Source organism: Salmo trutta, chromosome 17 (genome assembly GCF_901001165.1).
Source record: "Salmo trutta chromosome 17, fSalTru1.1, whole genome shotgun sequence".
Classification (NCBI taxonomy): Eukaryota; Metazoa; Chordata; class Actinopteri; order Salmoniformes; family Salmonidae; genus Salmo; species Salmo trutta.
In genome coordinates, this window is record NC_042973.1 from 53,597,082 (window position 1) to 53,621,262 (window position 24,181).

Here is a 24,181-nt window from a genome sequence, read left to right on the forward strand (position 1 = left end):
AATTTTCAAGGTTTTTCAGTTTTTCTAATTTCAAAGCTGGAGAATGTCCACTTGATCATGTGACCTACTGACTTCAAACAAGGTTCAGAATGTCCACTGACTACCCTTTATATATTGCACACACTTTAGTTGGTCCATTTTCATCTCACTCGATTTTACATGAATTTTTCAAAATGTAAAATGTCAATAGCTCCTAGGTCATGTGACCTACTGACGTCAAACAAGATTCAGAATGTACACTCAGTGGGCCTACACATTGGCACACCCTTTTGTTTGTCCATTTCATCTCACACAATTTTACAGTAATTTGCCTGCTCTGCCCCCCTGAAGGATAGTGTCACTCACACACCTATTCACTTGGGCCTTCTCCCTGGGGACTTCCTGACCTCAAGGCAGGTCCTCCATTGACCTGTTGACCTCTGACTTCTGGCCTCTAGGCATACGCTCCCTGCTCGCCTGCCTGCCCTCTCCCTGGGCCTGAGAGTCTATAGCTTACTCCCTGGAACTACAGACCTCCAGGGCTCCACACCTACTCTCGCTACCCGGTCAACACCCTCTCCCTTGGCCTTAGAGTATAGCATGCTCCCTGGAATTACTAAGACGTGTATAGTCCCACTGTCAGGAACAGGCTCTGCGCACCTGGTAACCTGAAACAAGCTCTGTGCACCTGGTGACCCGCCCGTTTTTATCCGCTCAGAGACTAAGTCCCCAACCCAACCTCCACAGCCTGAGTGCTTCCCCCAACCCCTGAGTCACACCCGGTGGTATCATCAGAGGCTTTTCTGTCTTACAAGCTGGACATCAGTTGCCGCTACTAACCTTCAGCGGACTTTAACTGGTTTTAGAGCCAATCGACATCAAGTACCAGCTCAATATTTATAGGCTTGAGAACAAAATACCCCTCGCAGTATCTAGCGGCACCATCAACCGGGTGTCAGAAGAAGCAACAGAAATAATAACCCTTTCAATCATTTCCTTTCCCAGTCAGCCATCCAGGACAGAACCATAGGAACCACCTTTACCTGCGCTTCCTAGATCTTCCTCACTTTGACATGAGGGGGTCACAGTCACCCACGGGTGATTTGAGTGCGACCTCGACAGGTAGGTACGCTCCTTTGAATTTCATCAAGTTGACATTCAGTGATCTGTGCCCAGTACGAACCTAGGCTTCTTCCGTTCATTTTATAGTTCAGCAGCAAATCAATGGGCGTGGATGGTACTACCCACATCAGATGTAGGCCTCCCTTCCCAGACAAGCTGGATACCTCTCCCCACTTTGTAGGGCATGCCCGATCACTGCGGGGCCAATGGGTTTAGTCTCCACCTCAAGTCTAGTAGAGGAGACCTCCCCACCTACAATGTGTGGGGCCGGCGAGCGCTGTAGCTGGGGAGATCCGCGACCCAACCGCCGGACCCAACCCCCCACAGGTCCGCCTTTGGCCCGCCGATGGACACCACCCCGACGAACCCCCGCACGCAGCCCCTTCCAAGACTACACACGAGAGACCGCAAGATGGGCCGCACAACAAACTTCCAATGATGGTGAGAGGAGGGCGATGGAGCGACTGCTCCCCTAGCCACGGTTCAAGCCTAGCCCTGCATCGCACCCAAGCCCGACCGACCAAGCCCTTAGAGCCAATCCTAATCCCGAAGTTACAGATCTTTTTTGACAACTTCCCTTACCTACATTGTTATAACACGCCAGAGGCTGTTCACCTTGGAGACCTGCTGCGGATATGGGTACAGCCCGGCCTGAGATTTACACCCTCTCCCCCAGATTTTCAAGGGCCAGGGAGAGCTCACCGGACTCCGCACCGCTTTCCAGGGCTTGGGCCCCTCTCTCGGAACAAACCCATTACAGGGCACCCTGCCCTTCACAAAGAAAAGGAAACTTTCCCCAGGGCTCCCGCCAGCTTCTCCGGGATCGGTCGCGTTACTGCACTGGATACATCACGACGCCCGTCTCCGCCAGTCCGTGGACATTCTGAAAGTAGTTTGAGGTCAGTAGGTCACATGACCAAGGAGCTATTGAAATTCGAAAATTAGAAAAATGTATGTAAAGACGTGTGAGATGAGCAATTGTCTACTGCATAGGCTTAAGGACTTGCTTTCAGCTGTCAAAACATGATCTTAAAATCACTTTCTGTGCATATCAATTAGTCTGAGACATGTATATAGCCTATACATGGCTCTGCTTTGAGCAAATAACTCATGATCAATGGTTTGACCAAGGTCCAGGAGGTTTCACTCAACCAGGATGACAAACCCAACCTCATTACTACCTAGACTACTGAATTAAAGACCTATTACCTATTGTTCTGGTAAAGTAACATGTCACCACTCTGTTCCACATAGGAAACAGGTAGTTGCTCATTTCAATAGAAGCAGTTTTTTATGCATCAACTGCATGCAAAGTGAAAACTACAATGTACATTCAGTTGCCAGTTTATTAGGTTCCAGTATCTCAGAAACGGCCGGCCTCCTGGGCTTTTCACGCACAACAGCGTCTTGGGTTTACCGAGAATAGTGCAAAAAAAAAAAAATCCAGTCAACGGCAGTCCTGTGGGTGAAAACAACTCGTTGAGAGAGGTCGAAGGAGAATGGCAAGAATCGTGCACGCTAATAGGCGGGCCATAAACAGGCAAATAACAGCGCAGTCCAATACTGGTGTGCAGAACAGCCTCTCAGAATGCACAACTCATTGTTCCTTGTCACAGATGGGCTATTGCAGCAGACGATCACACCGGTTTCCACTCTTATCAGCTAAAAACAAAAAGAAGCGCCTCCAGTGGGCACGCAATCACCAACACTGGACAATTGAGTAGTGGAAAAATATTGCCTGGTACAATGAATCATGCTGATGGCAGAGTCAGGTTTTGGCGTAAACAGCGTGAGTCCATGGCCTCATCCTGCATGGTGTCAACGGTACAGGCTGGTGGCAGTGGTATAATGGTGTGGGGAATGTTTTCCTGGCACACGTTAGGTCCCTTGATACCAATTGAGCAGCGTGTGAACACCACACCTTGTAGAATCTATGCTCTGAAGAATGCAGGCTGTTCTGGAGGCAATGGGGTCTGATCCAGTACTAGATGAGTGTACCTAATTAACTAGCTAATGAATGTACATTGAGAAAATTTGACTGGGGGTTGATGTATGAATATTTCCGTGAACAACAGTTTCCCCCCCCCCCTTCAAATTTGATGCCATCTAGCCACAAACTAATCACACAAATCGACAATAACTGTCAGATAAAGACAGCTTCCATTGAAATGAAGGACTTTTCTAGAAGGTGTAAATAAAATCACTTTTCCAATGAACCACTATTTTCAGTGACTCAAGGGGGGCTGAGAAAGCCTACTTGACCTACTGTAAACTACAGCTCACCAAGATCAACAAATCATCTACGATCGCAAGGTGCTAAATCAACTCCCAAATCCCGGAGGTATGTGTGCTATCGCCTAAACATGTAACAGAACATCCTCAGAGGTGGTTGCCCTTTCAACAGTTACCAACGTAGTTTAAACATTTTACATTGTTTTCACACTTTAATCAATCTTTCTAGTATGGTTCTAACTTAATTTCTTTACATTTATTTTGGAAGGTTAAAATCTCATGTCCATTTGCACTATGGTTATGTCCGCGAGTGTCTACATAGCACAGTAATTTAACCTCTTACATCTACACGGAACGTCTGCTCCAATATCCAATGATGGGCGGGGCGCGAAATACAAACTCCTCTAAAATCCGAAAACTTCCATTTTTCAAACATATGACTATTTTACAGCTATTTAAAGACAAGACTCTCCTTTATCTAACCACACTGTCCGATTTCAAAAAGGCTTTACAGCGAAAGCAAAACATTAGATTATGTCAGCAGAGTACCCAGCCAGAAATAATCAGACACCCATTTTTCAAGCTAGCATATCATGTCACATAAACCCAAACCATAGCTAAATGTAGCACTAACCTTTTATGATCTTCATCAGATGACACACCTAGGACATTATGTTATACAATACATGCATGTCTGTTCAATCAAGTTCATATTTATATCAGAAACCAGCTTTTTACATTAGCATGTGACGTTCAGAACTAGCATTCCCACCGAACACTTCCGGTGATTTTACTAAATTACTCACGATAAACGTTCACAAAAAGCATAACAATTATTTTAAGAATTATAGATACAGAACTCCTCTATGCACTCGATATGTCCGATTTTAAAATAGCTTTTCGGATGAAGCACATTTTGCAATAATCTAAGTACATAGCCCAGCCATCACGGGCTAGCTATTTAGACACCCAACCAGTTTAGCCTTCACCAAAATCACATTTCCTATAAGAAAAATGTTCTTACCTTGCTTGTTCTTCATCAGAATGCACTCCCAGGACTTCTACTTCAATAACAAATGTAGGTTTGGTCCCAAATAATCCATCGTTATGTTCCATCAAGACGTTTTGTTCGTGCGTTCTAGACACTATCCCAACGCTAAATCTCGGCCACGAGCATGACGCAGAATGTGACAAAAAATTTCTAAATATTCCATTACCGTACTTCGAAGCATGTCAACCGCTGTTTAAAACCAATTTTTATGCAATTTATCTCGTAGAAAAGCGATAATATTCCGACCGGGAATCTGCCTGTCTGTATACTGAGGGAAAAACCGAAAGCCGGGGGCGGGGCGGGTCGCGAGCGTAAGGCTTAGTCCACTGAGTGACCACTTAGCTTTTGCTCTCCTTTGTTTCAGCCAGGGCTTTGAATTACGTCATTCCTGTTTTTCCCGGGCTCTGAGACTCCATTGGAGACGTGGGAAGTGTCACGTAACAGCAGAGATCCTTAGTTTTTGGGAGAGATGTCAAACAAAGAAAATAAAAGGTCTGACAGGTTACTTCCTGAACAGAAGCATCTCAGGTTTTTGCCTGCCATAGGAGTTCTGTTATACTCACAGACACCATTCAAACAGTTTCAGAAACTGTGGAGTGTTTTCTCTCCAAAGCTAATAATTATATGCATATTCTAGTTTCTGGGCAGGACTAATAATCAGATTAAATCGGGTACGTTTTTTATCCAGCCGTGAAAATACTGCCCCCTAGCCATAAGAGGTTAACCGATCATGTCAAAAATAGGGTTAAAGAAATTCAATCAAACTTGAGAAATTCAACTGCCGTATCAACTTGTGACTACAGACAGTTAAGGATCCTCCCAAACTTTGCATGTTGAATGTGGCTATACACGTGTCTGACTTAATTCCAAATGATCCCCCAGACCCCTAACCCTAGGCACTAAATCTGAAAAGGTAAAGATAGCTTTCAGCAACAACTACATATAGCCTTACGTATTGCTTACTTTTATCCAATCCTTTATCTTGATTTTTAAGAAGTGCAAGAGGAATAGGGTGCTAGTGTTCGATTTGGAATTGGGCATCTCATTCATCTATGTCACGACTTCCACTGAAGTCGGTATCTCTGTCATGACGTTGCCCTCTGGGTTTTCTATGCACCATCCCCCGACCTCTATACTTCTGACACAAGGCTGTGTGAAGGCGGTCGTAAATTCCAAAGGGAATGTCCTGCCTCACAGGCCACAGTTTTGAGACAGAGTGGGTTTTGTATAGAGAACAAAGGATTCTTCCACCTCACAGGATTGGAGAACCGATCGACATTTAGGTTCTGGAGAAGGTATAAAAGATCGGTGACGAATCCAGCTACGAACTGGTCCATTTGGTACAATTTTGTGAAACTCATTAGAGACAATATGGCCATATTACCATACTAAGGTTAATATACTAGCCTCAGCGATGAGACTTACATCTAATGGTTGTATAACATTTATGAATAAGGATAAAGCTATTTGGAATATGTTGAGATGCTATGTACTTATGTTAATGTGAGAGAATTGTGTGTCTGTTCAAAGCTTAACTAAGTCATCGGCACGCCCCCAGGGACACAGACAGGACAAGGCGTCATGTGACAGCCTTTTCTACGTTCAGTATATAAGCCCCACCCAGAATTTCTTTCTTCAGACCAGCTTACCTCGAGAAGAGAGAGAGCCAAGGTTTGACCATGCATTCCTCTACTGAACTTTAACCATACCACGTGGTTAAACTTTTAGACTATCGATACCGACAGAATAATATCAAGTCTTTGATATTAATTACTAGTCTGCAGCTAGAAATTCGGTATCATTGAATGCGAAGACCGACAAAACATCCATTCTATGACGACATTAATGAATGTTGCTTTGAAATATCCATTCTAACCTGTCACGTCCTGACCAGTAATAGGGGTTATTGGTTATTGTAATTTGGTCAGGACGTGGCAGGGGGTATTTGTTTTATGTGGTTCGGGGTGTGGTGGCTAATTTCTGCATTACCAAATGAGAAGAGTTACAAACACACCAGTCCGAGTTAAACTACATCTTTAATACTTAAGATACTTTTGCAAAAGTACTTGACCCCCAATAATGCACTCTCTCAAATGAACCATTGAATGAGGTAATTACACAATGGCTAAAGAGATCTTTTATAGCAACGATACACCCCCTTCAACGTACATTGACAAACCACAGATACTTAGTAACAGTTCACAAAGGTTAAGTTTTGTATGACAGATATCCATAAAACACAGCAGACAGTAACTGCTATGTCAACCTGGTTCATTGAATAGCCCAGTATCTGGTCTCCTTAGAACCGTCCCTCCCTGGTACGGTATAGAACAAAAACACCATTTCATCCAATGGCATATATCAATTGTCAACTCTAGATACTCCCATCTCAAGCAAACCCCCTCTTGACCCTACTCCTGGACAGGCTCACTGGGGAGTGAGCCTCTAGGCCATATATTATCACAGGATAATTAAGTGCGAGATCTAAGAGAGGACATACAAGGGTCCATTTACTGCCATAATCCTCCCCACAATAAAGAAAAGGAGGGAGTGACTTGCTCACAGACATTGTGGAGACAAGTCATTGGTTCCCCATTAATCACGCCATCCCTTCACATGGTTTAAGAATAAGTAAAGACACATTCCCATGACAACAAATCTGACCTCTCCCCTCTCTGGGCCCCAAGTGTCTGAGCCCCAGCTAAGGTAGACATGCAACTGAAAAGACACCAGAGTCCAATGGACACTTTCTAATGACAAGTACCTCAAATAAGCATATTATACTAATAAAACATCTTAATTATCTATGTTACCCAACTAATTCTGATTCGTCCACGACAGGGGTTTAATGGGATATGTATTTATGTAAGAGGGGTGTTTGATTTATGTGTTCCGGGGTTTTTGGGTAATGTTCAAGTTTTGTATTTCTATGTTTTTCTATGTTGTGTATTTCTTTGTTGGCCTGGTATGGCTCTCAATCAGGAACAGCTGTGCATCGTTGTTGCTGATTGAGAGTCATACTTAAGTAGCCCTGTTTTCACCTGTCCCGTTGTGGGAAGTTGTTGTTGTTTGCATAGCTGTGTGTGTAGCCTGCAATCCTGTTTGTTCGATCGTTTTCTTGTTTTGTTTAATTTTGTGTTCAATAAAAGTCCCTATGAGCATTCGACCCGCTGCGGCTTGGTCCACTACGTACTACGACCGTTACAGAACTTCCCACCACAAATGGACCAAGCAGCGGGGTAAAGAGCAACAGAAGAATTATGTGGACTATAAGGAAATTTGGACATGGGAGGAGATCCTGGACGGGGCTGGACCATGGCACCAAGCTGGGGAATATCATTGCCCACCGGAGGAGATAGAGGCAGCCAAGGCGGAGCGGCGCCGGTATGAGGCTCTATACACACGGTTGGCATTTAAGCCTGAGAGGCAGCCCCAATAAAAAAAAATTGGGGGGGGGGGGCACACGGACAGATTGGCGGAGCCGAGAATGGAACCAGAGCCAGTCGGGGTGAAATTGGAGGTGAGCGAAGCAGAGACTGTAAAGGAGTTGATGGGAAAATTGAAGGAGAAAACTATGAGAGAGCTGCTGTGTTGGTGTTTTAGGCACGACATACGCCCTACGGAGCGTGTCCTAAAATTGATGTCACCTGAGTCAGCTCTCCATACTTGTCCTGAGGTGCGTGCTAGCCGTCTGGTGAAGACAGTACCAGGCCCACGCACCAGGCCTCCAGTGCGTCAGCCCAGTCCAGCTCGTCCTACTCCTTCTCCTCGCACTGGTCCTGAGGTGCGTGTTTCCAGTCTGGCACATCCAAAGCCAGCACCACGCACCAGGCTTCCAGTGCGTCAGCCCAGTCCAACTCATCCTGTTCCTGCTCCTCGCACTAGCCCTGAGGTGCGTGATTCCAGTCTGGCACATCCAAAGCCAGCACCACGCACCAGGCTTCCAGTGCGTCAGCCCAGTCCAACTCGTCCTGTTCCTGCTCCTCGCACTAGCCCTGAGGTGCGTGCTTCTAGTCTGGCACATCCTAAGCCAGCACCACACACCAGGCCTCCAGTGCGTCAGCCTAGTCCAACTCGTCCTGTTCCTGCTCCTCACACTAGCCCTGAGGTGCGTGTATTTAGTCTGGCGTATCCAAAGCCACTCCCACGCACCAGGCTTCCAGTGCGTCAGCCCAGTCCAACTCGTCCTGTTCCTGCTCCTCGCACTAGCCTTGGGGTGCGTGTATCCAGTCTGCCATCTCCAGTACCAGCCCCACGCACCAGGCCTCCAGTGCGTCAGCCCAGTCCAACTCGTCCTGTTCCTGCTCCTTGCACTAGCCTTGGGGTGCGTGTCTCCAGTCTGGTACCTCCACTACCAGCCCCACGCATCAGGCTTTCAGTGCGCAGTCCCCGTCCAGAGCTTCCGGCGACAGTACCCCGTCCAGAGCTTCCGACGACAGTACCACGTCCAGAGCTTCCGGCAATAGTGCCTCGTCCAGAGCTTCCGGCAACAGTGCCCCGTCCAGAGTGTCCGGAAACAGTGCCCCGTCCAGAGTGTCCGGAAACAGTGCCCCGTCCAGAGTGTCCGACGACAGTGCCCCGTCCAGAGTGTCCGGCGACAGTCCCCCATCTAGAGATGGCCCACAGTCCGGAACCGAGTGAGACGGCCCACAGTCCGGAACCGAGTGAGACAGCCCACAGTCCGGAACCGAGTGAGACGGCCCACAGTCCGGAACCGAGTGAGACGGCCCACAGTCCGGAACCGAGTGAGACGGCCCACAGTCCGGAACCGAGTGAGACGGCCCACAGTCCGGAACCGAGTGAGACGGCCTACAGTCCGGAACCGAGTGAGTCGGCCTACAGTCCAGAGCTCCCAGAGTCGCCCTACAGTCCAGAGCTCCTAGAGTCGCCCTACAGTCCAGAGCTCCCAGAATTGTCCTTCGGCCTGAGGTCTACAGCGAAGTGCTTCAGCCCGAGGTCTACAGCGACGTGCCTCAGCCAGAGGTATTCAGCGGGGGTGGACAGGTTAGGTGGTGGACTAAGGCCAGAGCCTGAGCCACCTCCACAGTAGGAGGATTGGGGAGGGGGGGTGTAGCACGGGAACCATCGGTGACGGCAGCCACCCTCCCTTCCCTCCCTTTAGTTTGGGTGGTTTATTTTGTGTTTATATTTGTGTGAGGTGCATCCGGGGTCTGCACCTTGGGGGGGGGGTTCTGTCACGTCCTGACCAGTAATAGGGGTTATTGGTTATTGTAGTTTGGTCAGGACGTGGCAGGGGGTATTTGTTTTATGTGGTTCGGGGTTTAACCTCTCTGGGCCAGTGGGACATTTGCGTCCCACTCTAGTCAACAGCCAGTGGAATTGCGTGGCGCGAAATACAAATACCTCAAAAATGCTATAACTTCAATTTCTCAAACATATGACTATTTTACACCATTTGAAAGATAAGACTCTCGTTAATCAAACCACGTTGTCCGATTTCAAAAAGGCTTTACAGCGAAAGCAAAACATTAGATTATGTCAGGAGAGTACCCTGACAAAAATAATCACACAGCCAAAGCAAGCATATATGTCACAAAAACCAAAACCACAGCTAAATGCAGCACTAACCTTTGATGGTCTTCATCAGATGACACTTCTAGGACATTATGTTATACAATACATGCATGTTTTGTTCAATCAAGTTCATATTTATATCAAAAACCAGCTTTTTACATTAGCATGTGATGTTCAGAACTAGCATACCCACCGAAAACTTCCGGTGAATTTACTAAATTACTCACGATAAACGTTCACAAAAAACATAACAGTTATTTTAAGAATTATAGATAGAGAACTCCTTTATGCAATCGAGGTGTCCGATTTTAAAATAGCTTTTCGGTGAAAGCACATTTTGCAATATTCTGAGTAGATAGCCCAGCCATCACGGCTAGCTATTTTGACACCCACCAAGTTTGACCCTCACCAAACAATGAAATACACCTGCCTCTGATTGGCAACCATACTCGGCCAAGCATGGAAAACGAAACATAGAAATAGAAAACTAGAACAAATTCCCCTAGAAACACAAAACCCCAAAACACAGAAAACAACCCCCCGCCACGCCCTGACCATTCTACTATGGCAAATGACCCTTTTCACTGGTCAGGACGTGACAGGCTGGTAACTCCAATAAACTTATCCTCTGCCGCAGAGGTAACTCTGGGTCTTTCTTTCCTGTGGCGGCCCTCATGAGAGCCAGTTTCATCATAGCACTTGATGGTATTTGAGACTGCACTTGAAGAAACTTTCCAAGTTCTTGAAACTGACCTTCATGTCTTAACTTCTCTAGGATAGGGGGCAGTATTTTGACGTCCGGATGAAAGGCGTGCCCAAATTAAACTGCCTGCTTCTCGGGCCCAGAAGGTAGGATATGCATATTATTAGTAGATTTGAATAGAAAACACTCTGAAGTTTCTAAAACTGTTTGAATGATGTCTGTGAGTACAACAGAACTCATATGGCAGGCAAAAATCTGAGAAAAAATCCAACCAGGAAGAAACTTGTGGTTTTAATCCCTATTCCAACTACAGTGTCTGTGGGGTCATTTTGCACTTCCTAAGGCTTCCATTGGCTGTCAACAGCCTTTAGAAACTTGTTTGAAGTGTCTACTGTTACTGGGCAGAGAATAGGAGCTCAGTCAATCAGTGGACTGCCTGGGACCAGTGAGTTGTTTACTGCGCGGGCACACTGGCGCGCTGCTCCCTCTTTTTCCTCTGTAATGAATACGCTATTGTCCGGTTGGAATATTATCGAAGTTTTATTTTAAAAAGACCCTAAGGATTGATTGTAAACATCGTTTGACATGTTTCTACGAATGGTAATGGAACTATTTGACTTTTTGTCTCTGGTTTTGCGCTCTCGCGTTATGCCTTTGGATTAGTGATCTGAACGTGCGAACAAAACGGAGGTATTTGAACATAAATATGGAGTATTTCGAACAAAAAGAACATTTCTTGCGGGAGTCCTGGGAGTGCATTCCGACGAAGATCAGCAAAGGTAAGGGAAGATTTATAATACTAATTCTGAGTTTAGTTGACTCCAAAACTTGGTGAGTAACTGTATGTCCAAAAAAGATGCCGAAAAATGTATCCATTCTTTTGTCACTTCTAGGTTAGACTACTGCAATGCTCTACTTTCCGGCTACCCGGATAAAGCACTAAATAAACTTCAGTTAGTGCTAAACACGGCTGCTAGAATCTTGACTAGAACCCAAAGAAATTTGATCATATTACTCCAGTGCTAGCCTCTCTACACTGGCTTCCTGTTAAGGCAAAGGTTGATTTCAAGGTTTTACTGCTAACCTACAAAGCATTACATGGGCTTGCTCCTACCTATCTTTCCGATTTGGTCCTGCCATACATACCTACACGTACGCTACGGTCACAAGACGCAGGCCTCCTAACTGTCCCTAGAATTTCTAAGCAAACAGCTAGTGGCAGGGCTTTCTCCTATAGAGCTCCATTTTTATGGAATGGTCTGCCTACCTATGTGAGACGCAGAGTTGGTCTCAACTTTTAAGTCTTTATTGAAGACTCATCTCTTCAGTAGGTCCTATGATTGAGTGTAGTCAGGCCCAGGAGTGTGATGGTGAACGGAAAGGCACTGGAGCAACGACCTCTGCCTGGCCGGTTCCCCTCTCTCCACTGGGATTCTCTGCCTCTAACCCTATTATAGGGGCTGAGTCACTGGCTTACTGGTGCTCTTCCATGTCGCCCCTAGGAGGGGTGCGTCACTTGAGTGGATTGAGTCACTGATGTGGTCTTCCTGTCTGGGTTGGCGCCACCCCTTGGGTTGTGCCGTGGTGGAGATCTTTGTGGGCTATACTCGGCCTTGTCTCAGGATGGTATGTTGGTGGTTGAAGATATCCCTCTAGTGGTGTGGGGGCTGTGCTTTGGCAAAGTGGGTGGGGTTAAATCCTCCTTGTTTGGCCGTCTGGTGGTATCGTCGGACAGGGCCACAGTGTCTCCTGACCTCTCCTGTCTCAGCCTCCAGTATTTATGCTGCAGTGGTTTATGTGTTGGAGTATCTGAGCCCTAGAACCATGCCTCAGAACTACCTGGCCTGATGACTCCTTGCTGTCCCCAGTCCACCTGGCCGTGCTGCTGCTCCAGTTTCAACTGTTCTGCCTGCGGCTATGGAACCCTGACCTGTTCACCGGATGTGCTACCTGTCCCAGACCTACTGTTTTCAACTCTCTAGAGACAGCTGGAGCGGTAGAGATACTCTGAATGACCGGCTATGAAAAGCCAACTGACATTTACTCCTGAGGTGCTGACCTGTTGCACCCTCGACAACCACTGTGATTATTATTATTTGACCCTGCTGGTCATCTATGAACATTTGAACATCTTGGCCATGTTCTGTTAAAATCTCCACCCGGCACAGCCAGAAGAGGACTGACCACACCTCATAGCCTGGTTCCTCTCTAGGTTTCTTCCTAGGTTCTGGCCTTTCTAGGGAGTTTTTCCTAGCCACTGTGCTTATACACCTGCATTGCTTGCTGTTTGGGGTTTTAGGCTGGGTTTCTGTACAGCACTTTGAGATATCAGCTGATGTAAGAAGGGCTTTATAAATACATTTGATGTGATATTCCACAAATGAACTTTTAACAAGGCACACCTGGTTGAGAGAATGCCAAGAGTGTGCAAAGCTGTCATCAAGGCAAATGATGGCTACTTTGAAGAATCTCAAATATATTTATATTTGTTTAACACTTTTTTGGTTACTACGTTTCCCTATGTCTTATTTCATAGTTTTGATGTCTTCACTATTATTCTACAATGTAGACAATAGTAAAAATAAAGAAAAACCCTGGAATGAGTAGGTGTGTCCAAACTTTTGACTGGTACTGTACACCAAACATGCAAACAAATGACATTCATTAATTTAAAAGTGAAATCAGAGGCTTCAAACTGTCTGTCTCAGACAGTCACCATAAAGTGGTATGCCTTTAATTCAATTGTTAACAATTTAAACAAATCATGTTGAAACCAAAATGCTCAATATAACAACAAAAATTAAGTCCCAATAATTCACTTTCAATATACAAGCAAAAATATATGTTACATATTAATGCATGGCCACTTAACTTTAAATAGTCAATATAAAGTATAATACATTTACAATACACAGTACATTTCCAACAATAAAGTGAAAAGGTCTTAGTCATTAAACAACATGAGAGAATGGATCCCATCAACCTTAGTTAACAGTTACTTACAGTTCAGGTCATACAACACGGGTGCAAAGTTAGTGGTTTGTGGGATTTTCAATGCATATTCACTCCATCTGAAATGATCTGTGTTTTGTATAACTGATTAAAGATATTATCTCAAATTCTTTTAAAAAAGCAAAGCAAGGAAAGATGTCAATATATTATCTCAACACATTCCAGTTACCCAGACCCTTCTGAAATCGAAATTATGGCATGTACAACAACAACTGTAGCAGCCACAAATATTATGCAAAATGCATATCAGGGAAACTTTCTTTCCACTACTTAATTAGGTATTGTCATTTAGTAAATTATATAATAAAATGGGCAAAATAATGTTTACCTCTAAATTGTCTTGAATGTGGCCATAAATCATATACTTATACATAATGCACACATTGTGACTACATTGCAGTAATATATGTCTCTCAAAGCTGTCCTACATAAGATTTGTCAAGAGAAGTAAATGCAAAGAGAAATGCAATGTTTTCCACAAGTACAGAGTATAGCCGAAATACACAGCAAAATTATTGAATACTTTATCATGTTTACTTCCCAGATTGGAAAAATATATTGTGTTATTGTGTAGAAAGACATTAATTTACAATTTAAATTACTGAAAATGTATGAATTCGGTGTGTTATTAGTTGCTTTGGATATTGTCTAGTCCTATACAATCAGGAGTATTTTCTACGTAAGAGAACATTAAACATTTTTAAATATTTAACCTGTCTTCTATTGAGATTAAAGTCTTTAGTTTTTCTGCAAGATATGACTTGCCATAATTATGTTTTCTTCAAATTATGTAACATCTTGAAAAAAACGTTTTTTTCTCCCAGGTTTCTCTTTTTCCCAGTGTTTTCAGGTTGTTGCGCTCAATATCACCCCCTTTTCATAGAAAAACAACATAGATGTTCTAAATGTACAAAAATGCTTCAAACCACATCAGAAGTCCACTTTTGAGGTATGTGAAAAATGTGAGAAATGTTGATTTTCGAGTGTAGTTACCCTTTATTCAAGTGAGCACCTAGTGTAACCGATGTGAAATGGCTAGTTAGTTAGCGGTGGTGCGCGCTAACAGAGTTTCAATCAGTGACGTCACTCGCTCTGAGACTTGAAGTAGGGTTTCCCCTTGCGTTGCAAGAGCCGCGGCTTTTGTGGCGCGATGGGTAACGATGCTTCCTGGGGTGTCAGTTGTTGATGTGTGCAAGGGTCCCTGGTTCGATCCCGGGTTGGGACGGAACCTACACTGTTACACTAGCAAGAGGGTGTGTTGTAGCGCACCTGTGATGGTAGAGTTTGCAAAACAAATACCTATAGGATAGATGAAAATAATCAGATCATTCTGGCAGGTAAGCATAGGCTACTTTGCAGTTTTTGGGAAAGCCTTTCCATCTACCAGAAGACTGTTTTCATTAACATCATCACTAACTGCTACAAAAAGTGGTAGACACTTGCAGCTCGCACACACACACAGGCATTCTCATTGCCTCCAGAAAGTTGCAGGAAACACGAATCACTGATGCTTTCTGTTCATGTCTTATGATAAACTTGGGAAAATTTATACATTTTCAATATTTAGTTGATGCCCTACTAAAGGTCAATAACAAAATGTATATGGTTGAATTACATTGTAATGCCTGGATTCCTTGAGGGCCCTGAATATTGTATTTGGACCAGAATGCTCTCCACTAGCTACTGTTCCTGCAGTGATGATTCACGATCTTAATCTAATGTTTTCATAATTTATCTGCTGATAATCGCCAAGACGTTCCTCCCATTTAAGCGTCATTGTCTGGCAAGCACCGACATCCTAGGAAATCTTTCGGTTTACTTGTCTCGATGCGATACCTTGGACATATAACCACGTTGCATGATTTATGAATGCCAAATGGATATAGAAGATTGAATTTATTCCGTCAGTTTGACACCTTTCATAAACTCGTCACCACTTGCTGTTCAGTTGATAATCACTGCACAGTAAATAGCCTACTGTGCGCCACGATTGCGCGTAGCTGGCTTTGTGAAGCAGAAAATAAAATACCGGGAGGCGGGACAGACAGCAGACTGCGTTTTTCCTGTCATCGCTCGCTTTGTCTCTGATAGGCGCCTATCCTATCAATAGATCGCTAGAACATGCAAATTGTTCATTCCGGCAGGAGAGGGCACGATGGACTAGTGAACTAAAACTTTTAAATGAAAAGTATGCCTAGTTTGATATGAAGTGGAAAAATGTGCCGGCTGAAAATGAGTCTGTAACCGGCTGGTTAACCGACAGCCGACGGCAATGGGAAGCAATGAGAAATACAATAATAAATGCAAGAAATATCTGCAAAGTAACAATATTTTGAATAACGAATGTTGGCGAATGTATGGCTATTTAAGCTAACTTTAATCATGTTCATTCACCTTGCAAAACTAATATTATACAAAATAATGTAGGCCTACATTTGTTAAGGCAATATAACTAAAATAATATATTCCTCCTGATGGAATATTTTAATACCATCAAAGCCACAATAAAAATATCAATCACCAAAACAGGATATACAGTACCAGTCAAAAGTCAAGTAGTTAAGACATCAAAACTATGAATTAACACATATGGAATCATGTACAGTTGAAGTCGGAAGTTTACATACACCTTAGCAAATACATTTAAACTCAGTTTTCACAATTCCTGACATTTAATCCTAGTAAAAATTCCCTGTCTTAGGTCAGTTAGGATCACCAGTTTATTTTAAGAATGTGAAATGTCAGAATTATAGTTGAGAAAATGATTTATTTCAGCTTTTATTCCTTTCATCACATTCCCAGTGGGTCAGAAGTTTTCATACACTCAATTAGTATTTGGTAGCATTGCCTTTAAATTGATTAAATTGGGTTAAAGGTTTCAGGTAGCCTTCCACAAGATTTCCACAATAAGTTGGGTGAATTTTGGCCCATTTCTCCTCGCTCGCACATGCTTTTTCAGTTCTGTCCACAAATTTTCTATAGGATTGAGGTCAGGGCTTTGTGATGGCCACTCCAATACCTTGACTTTGTCAAAATGTCCTTAAGCCATTTTGCCACAACTTTGGAAGTATGCTTGGGGTCATTGTCCATTTGGAAGACTCATTTGCGACCAAGCTTCAACTTCCTGACTGATGTGTTGAGATGTTGCTTCAATATATCCACATAATTTTCCTTTCTCATCATGCCATCTATTTTGTGAAGTGCACAAGTCCCTCCTGCAGCAAAGCACCCCCACAATATGATGCTGCCACCCCTGTGCTTCACGGTTGGGATTGTGTTCCTCGACTTGCAAGCCTCCCCCTTTTTCCTCCAAACATAACTATGGTCATTATGGCCAAAAAGTTATATTTTTGTTTCATCAGACCAGAGGACATTTCTCCAAAAAGTACAATCTTTGTCCCCATGTGCAGTTGCAAACCGTAGTCTGGCTTTTTCATAGTGGTTTTGGAGCAGTGGCTTCTTCATTGCTGAGCGGCCTTTCAGGTTATGTCGATATAGGACTCGTTTTACTGTAGATATACTTTTGTACCTGTTTCCTCCAGCATCTTCACAAGGTCCTTTGCTGTTGTTCTGGGATTGATTTGCACTTTTTGCTCCAAAGTACATTCATCTCTAGGAGACAGAATGCGTCTCCTCCCTGAGCGATATGACGACTGTGTTGTCCGTTGATGTTTATACTTGTGTGCTATTGTTTGTACAGATGAACGTAGTACCTTCAGGCGTTTGGAAATTGCTCCCAATGATGAAGCAGACTTGTGGAGGTCTACAATTTTTTTTCTGAGGTCTTGGCTGATTTCTTTTGATTTTCCCATGATGTCAAGTAAAGAGGCACTGAGTTTGAAGGTAGGCCTTGAAATACATCCACAGGTACACCTCCAATTGACTCAAATGATGTCAATTAACCTATCAGAAGCTTCTAAAGCCATGACATTTTCTGGAATTTTCCAAGCTGTTTAAAGGCACAGTCAACTTAGTGTATGTAAACTTCTGACCCACTGGAATTGTGATACAGTGAATTATAAGTGAAATAATCTGTCTGTAAACAATTGTTGGAAAAATGTATTGTGTCATGCACAAAGTAGATGTGCTAACCGACTTGCCAAAACTATAGTTGGTTAACAAGAAATGTGTGGAGTGGTTGAAAAACGAGTTTTAATGACTCCAACCTAAGTGTATGTAAACTTCCGACTTCAACTGTAGTAACCAATAAAGTGTTTTATGTCAGATTCTTCAAAGTAGCCACCCTTTGCCTTGATGACAGCTATGCACTCTTGGCATTCTCTCAACCAGCTTCATGAGGTAGTCACCTGGAATGCATTTAAATTAACAGGTGTGCCTTGTTAAAAGTTCATTTGTGGAATTTCTTTCCTTAATGCGTTTTAGCCAATCAGTTGTGTTGTGACAAGGTAGGGGTGGTATACAGAAGATAGCCCTATTTGGTAAAATACCAAGTCTAGATTATGGCAAGAACACCTCAAATAAGCAAAGAGAAACTACAGTCCAACATTACTTTAAGACATGAAGGTCAGTCATTCCGGAACAGCCGACTTTATGATGAAACTGGCTCTCTTGAGGACCATCCCAGGAAAGGAAGACCCAGAGTTACCTCTGCTGCAAAGGATAAATTCATTAGAGTTAACTGCACCTCAGATTGCAGCCTAAATGTTTCACAGAGTTCAAGTAACAGACACATCTCAACATCAACTGTTCAGAGGAGACTGCTTGAATCAGGCCTTCATAGTCAAATTGCTGCAAAGAAACCACTACTAAAGGACACCAATAAGAAGAGACTTGCTTGGGCCAAAAAACACGAGCAATGGACATTAGACCGGTGGAAGTCTGTCCTTTGGTCTTGTTAGCAATTTATGTTATTCTTCAATAACACAAACTCCAAAGCAAATCAGGGGAGAAAAATAGGTTTATTCAGAGGACAAATCAAGATGTTATGCTGGGACGCAGATGTTCAGTCTCCCACTGTCCTCAGCTTTTCCCCCAGAACAAAGAACAGGATGCCACTTATAACCCCCCACCCTAGCCTGGGGTTAACCAATCATCCCACTCCAGACTCATTGTACAGACCAATGAAAACGTGGCCCACATAGCACACTTCGCTCTGAGTTCAGGAGTGACATTCCACAGATTCTGAACAGATGTTAAACTGAAACCCAACTCCTATTTATAATTCACTATTGACCATTAGTACTCTAGTTTTTACTCCTCTCATACTCTCGAACTCTGCGTTGTATTTATTTTCAAAATATTCTTACAGTCTAATGAGTCCAAATTTGAGATTTTTGGTTCCAACCGCCATGTCTTTGTGAGACGCAGAGTAGGTGAACTGATGATCTCCGCATGTGTTGTTCCCACTGTGAAGCATGGAGGAGGTGGTGTGATGGTGCTTTGCTGGTAACACTGTCAGTGATTTATTTAGAATTCAAGGTACACTTAACCAGCATGGCTACCACAGCATTCTGCAGCGATACGCCATCCCATCTGGTTTGCACTTAGTGGGACAAACATTTGTTTTTCAACAGGACAATGACCCAACACACATCCAGGCTGTATAAGGGCTATTTGACCAAGAAGGATAGTGATGTAGTGCTGAATCAGATGAACTGGCCTCCACAATCACCCGACCTCAACCCAATTGAGAGGGTTTTGGATGAGTTGGACCGCAGAATGAAAGAAAAGCAGCCAACAGCGCTCAGCATATGTGGGAACTCCTTAACCTGTCTGGGCTAGGGGGGAGTATTTTCACGGCCTGATGAGAAACGTACCCAATTTAAACAGGTTACTACTCTGGCCCAGAAACTAGAATATGCATATTATTAGTAGATTTGGATAGAAAACACTCTGAAGTTTCTAAAACGGTTTGAATGGTGTCTGTGAGTATAACAGAACCCATATGGCAGGCAAAAACCTGAGAAAAAGTCAACCCGGAAGTGGAGGATCTGAGAATTGTAGTTCTTCTTTCTAGTCCCTTTCGAAACTACAGTATCCGTGGGGTTACGTTGCACTTCCTAAGGCTTCCATTGGCTGTCTAAAGCCTTCAGAAAGTGGTTTGAGCATTCTTTTGTCACTGGGCAGAGTATAGGAGCTCAGTTACTGAGTGGTCTGCCTGGCAACAAAGGGATTGGATATGCGCGGTCACGCGAGCACGCTGTTCCTTCTTTTTCTCCTTCAATGAATACGCTATTGTCCGGTTGGAATATTATCTGCATTTTTACGTTAAAAATACCATAAAGATTGATTTTAAACAGCGTTTGACATGTTTCTAAGTACGGTAATGGAACATTTTGACTTTTCGTCTTTGGTTCCACGCTCGCGCGTTATGCCTTTGGATAAGTGATCTGTATGCACGAACAAAACGGAGGTATTTGGACATAAATATGGATTATTTGGAACAAAAACAACATTTCATGTGGAAGTAGCAGTCCTGGGAGTGCATTCTGACAAAGATCAGCAAAGGTAAGAGAATATTTCTAATACTAATTCTGAGTTTAGGTTGCCCCGAACTTGGCGGGTGTCTGTATAGCTCACCATGATGGCTGAGCTATGTACTCAGAATATTGAAAAATGTGCTTTCTCTGTAAAGCTATTTTAAAATCTGACACAGCGGTTGCATCCAGGGGTAGTCTATCTAAAATTCTTTAAATAATTGTTATATATTTTGTCATTGTTTATGATGAGTATTTTTGTAAATTGATGTGCACATTCACTGGACGTTTTGGTGGGAATACATTTTCTGAACATCATGCGCCAATGTAAAATGCTGTTTTTGGATATAAATATGAACTTTATTGAACAAAACACACATGTATTGTGTAACATAATGTCCTAGGAGTGTTATCTGATGAAGATCGTCAAAGGTTAGTGCTTCATTTAGCTGTGTTTTGGGTTTTATTGACACATGTCCTTGCTTGGAAAATGGCTGTGTGATTATTTTTGTCTATCTACTCTCCTAACATAATCAAAAGTTTTGCTTTCGCTGTAAAGCCTTTTTAAAATCGGACAATGTGGTTACATCAAGGAGAAGTGTATCTTTAAAATGGTGTAAAATAGTTGTATGTTTGAGAAAGTTGAATTATGACATTTTGTTGTTTTTGAATTTGCCACCCTGATATTTCACTGGCAAGCGTCCCACGTAGCCCAGAGAGGTTAAAGACTTTTGGAAAACCATTCCAGGTGAAGCTGGTTGAGAGAATGCCAAGAGTGTGCAAATCTGTCATCAAGGCAAAGGGTGGCTACTTTGAAGAATCTAAAATATATTTTGATTTGTTTAACACTTTTTTGGTTACTACTCGAATCCATAGGTGTAATTTCATAGTTTTGATGTCTTACACTATTATTCTACAATGTAGAAAATAGTAAAAATAAAGAAAAAACTCTTGAATGAGTAGGTGTGTCCAAACCTTTGACTGGTACTGTATGTCTATGGTGTATGCACTATGTAGGCACTTGAGCTGAGCCATAAGGGAGACTAGGCATCTACCTCCCCACTACCACTATAGATTGGAGTGAGGGGGCAATGATGTTTTTTGTCCCCCCACTTTGGCTCTGAAATAACCATCACCCACTAATTAACTTGTAATTTTAGCAGATTAATGAATAAATAGCACAACTTTGGATTTCAACCCCCCCCCCCCCCCATCTCAAAATTGAACGTTTGGAAGTTAAGAAGTAATCTTTTGTCCTCTCGTTTCGGCCATGCAGTGTGCCTCGCAAAAGTGATTGCTGTCCTAGTTATGACATTTTAAACTTGACCTTGTATATCTAAAAATGACCATATACACTGATAGTTTAAAGCCAAACTACCAAAATGACTGCTGAGGGTTAACCCGACCAATCAAAATAACATTTATTGTAATCTCCATTCAACAGGTACCCTATAGCCAGATGAGAGTTGTGTCTCCAGTAGCTTACTTTTATTTCGGGGAAAACAACATTTTCAAAAGCGCATAGATAACAATAACCTAGCAAATGACATAGGTTGTCACTCGGCACAGTGCACAGTTTGACTAGGCTACTGATATTGCCTTGGGTTGTTTCGGCATGCAAAATCACTTGTAGATCAATGACTGTCAACACAGTTACATGCTGTTCGACCCTGAAGGAGAGGACGCATCAGTTGTGACAAAAGATTAGGTAGAAAGAATATGTGCAAAACAAAATGTGAACTTGGCAATTCGTAACCTATGAATCGATTTTCTGACCGATGCATGCTACATTTGGATCGGTTTGGGGTCCGAAAACCGATGCCATTGTATCTTAAACATTTAAATCGGGGACCAATGCATATCGGTGAATCGCTACATCCCTAGCTTTTGGAATAAAGTGGAGTAAAGCCCTGGCCCTTATCAGTCAAATATCAGGGTAGAACTCTGTGTTCACATCCATGCTGTGCAAAACAGACTTTTGTTCATTAGCCAACATTCTACTCAGCATTTCAGCTGAGAGTGAATAACTGTTGCCAGACTTCTCCTCAAACCAGCTGTCCAATGGTCGCTTGCCATCGAAGTTGGCCATGGGTGGCCCGTTAACCGCAAGGGTCAGTAGGTCATTCATCTGGTCCAGCGTCAGCCTTGAGCAGTTGTTCTTACGCACTTTCTGCAGGGACCCCCGGCCCTTGTCACAGCAGACGGTGGAAGTGGGCAGGACCCTGACGACTTGGAGGATGCGGTTAAGCAGAGGGAAGCGCTGCTTGTACCTAGAGATTTGACTGACCACCTCCTTGAAGCCGTTCATGCCGCAATAGTCAGCTTTGAGGTCCCTCCACTCCACCAGCAGGCTGCCCCGAGCGTCAATTCTGTCCTGCAATGCCTCCCGGACAGCAGAGGGAATCGCTTCAAGGTGGTCAAAGATAAGCAGGATCTCTTCCTCCCCAAAGGCTTGCAGGTCATCCCTGTTGCGTGGCCAGGTGGTGAGGTCGAGCACCCGGCACGCCTTGACCACTGTGCGGCTGTGCATGTCGAGTCGCTGGGACAAGATGCCCTGGCTCTTCTGGCAGATCTTTTCGCGGATGGATTGGAACTTGGACTCTGCGACCCGTAAGTTCTTCAGGTCTACGCCATTAAAACTTTCGCGGAAATTATCCTCAAACTCCTGCAGGTACTCCCCAGGGCAGTCCACCAGCTGACCGATATCATGGATGGCCTCTTCGATCTTGGCATCTACCTGAGACACCAGCAGGTAGTCCCCCTGGAAGATGAAAGCAAGGCGTGAAAGGACAGCGATGACATCCAGGAGAAAGTATATTAGCTTGACAGACTGGTAATCCATGAGGAACTGAAGTAGGGTCAAGGCAATGGCTGCTGCATCTGCCCTCTGCGTTTGGCTGCTAATATCCTTGAGGTGCGCCACCACCTCCAGGTAATCTTTGAGAAGGGCGTTCAGGACATTTGGCTCCCCTATAATCCAGCGGACGGCTCGTATGTCTCCCAGGAACTCTGTCTCCTCAGACAGTGTGGGGGCGGTAGTCCTGAGCTCGGCCATCATGCGAGGCGAGTACCGGTAGAAGCTCAGCAGCTGCTTCAGGTTGTTCTCCAGGTCCTCCAGACAGGACAGCTCCTTCCCACTGATGGCATCCAGCACCTCCAGGTGAGGACGATGGATCATGACCGGCAAGCAGAGGATCCAGGGGAGCATCTTCCGTAAATCAATGTACATATTTGCTCTCAAACTGGAGGAGATGTTGGAGCCATCGACCCCCAGACCAGCCACCAGCATGTCCTGAAGCCTCAGACCAAGCACAGCAAAGGCCCGATCAATGGCCTGGAGGTAGCCATCCACACTGCCAACGCTCAGCCTCTGCAGGGAGAGGAACCCTGTGGCAGGGGGTCCCTCGCTGGTGGTGAACTGCACATAGACGGCAACGGTGTCTGACAGCAAGCCTTCGCTCTGCCCGTCCATGATGACACTGAGGAAGGGTGACAGGCGTATCCTCTCTGCCAGGTCTTCCTTAAGCGCCCTGGCAATATGGTGGATGAGGGTCTGGCAATCGCTTTCGTTCATATACTGGTCGACTACCTTGAGCTCGCATTTCTTAAGCAACTCGGCCAGAGCTTGCAGGTCTGAGAAGGGCCGGCCTTCCAGGGCCAGATGGTAAGCAGCATTGAACAGCAGCAGCATGTTATGACACATCTCCTCGGTCTTCTCTGGGTGCATGCGGAGCTTGTATAGCTGAAGGCACTTCTTATGTAGGTTGCTTTGGCTGTGCAGCTTGATGGTGTGGATCTTGAACTGCTTGGAGCCGATGATGAAGGCGGAGGTGCGTGAGGACTGGACGGTGTACTGGCGACAGACATGACACCACATCTCATTGAGCGTTGGCGAGTAGCGTAGGAACCAGAACTTCTTGAGCCATTCCTGCTTGAAGCGGCGTATGCGCCGTCCAGTTACAGCAAACAGCTTGGAGGAGTCGTCAGCAGCCACCATGAGGTCAGCAGTGATGGACTCATCTGCAGACTCCACATCCGGATCATCCTCATCCAGCAGCACGGGAATAGGGGTTATAGCCTCAACTGCTGAAAATAAATGGATATAACATA

The 24,181-nt window shown here is 44.3% G+C and overlaps 1 protein-coding gene across 5 annotated transcripts in view; it reads right to left on the bottom strand.

The window, feature by feature from the left end:
* Nucleotides 1-21,475: 21,475 nt before the first annotated feature.
* Nucleotides 21,476-24,181, bottom strand: part of LOC115152420 (zinc finger protein 862-like) — a 34,967-nt gene continuing 32,261 nt past the window's right edge. For 4 of the 5 annotated variants that reach the window (XM_029697279.1, XM_029697277.1, XM_029697282.1 and 1 more), the window contains one exon: nt 21,476-24,157. In XM_029697279.1, the coding sequence (XP_029553139.1) occupies nt 21,996-24,157 (2,162 nt within the window). In that variant the 3' untranslated portion in view covers nt 21,476-21,995. The remainder of the gene's footprint in view (nt 24,158-24,181) is intronic. The other variant, XM_029697278.1, reaches the window with a different exon arrangement.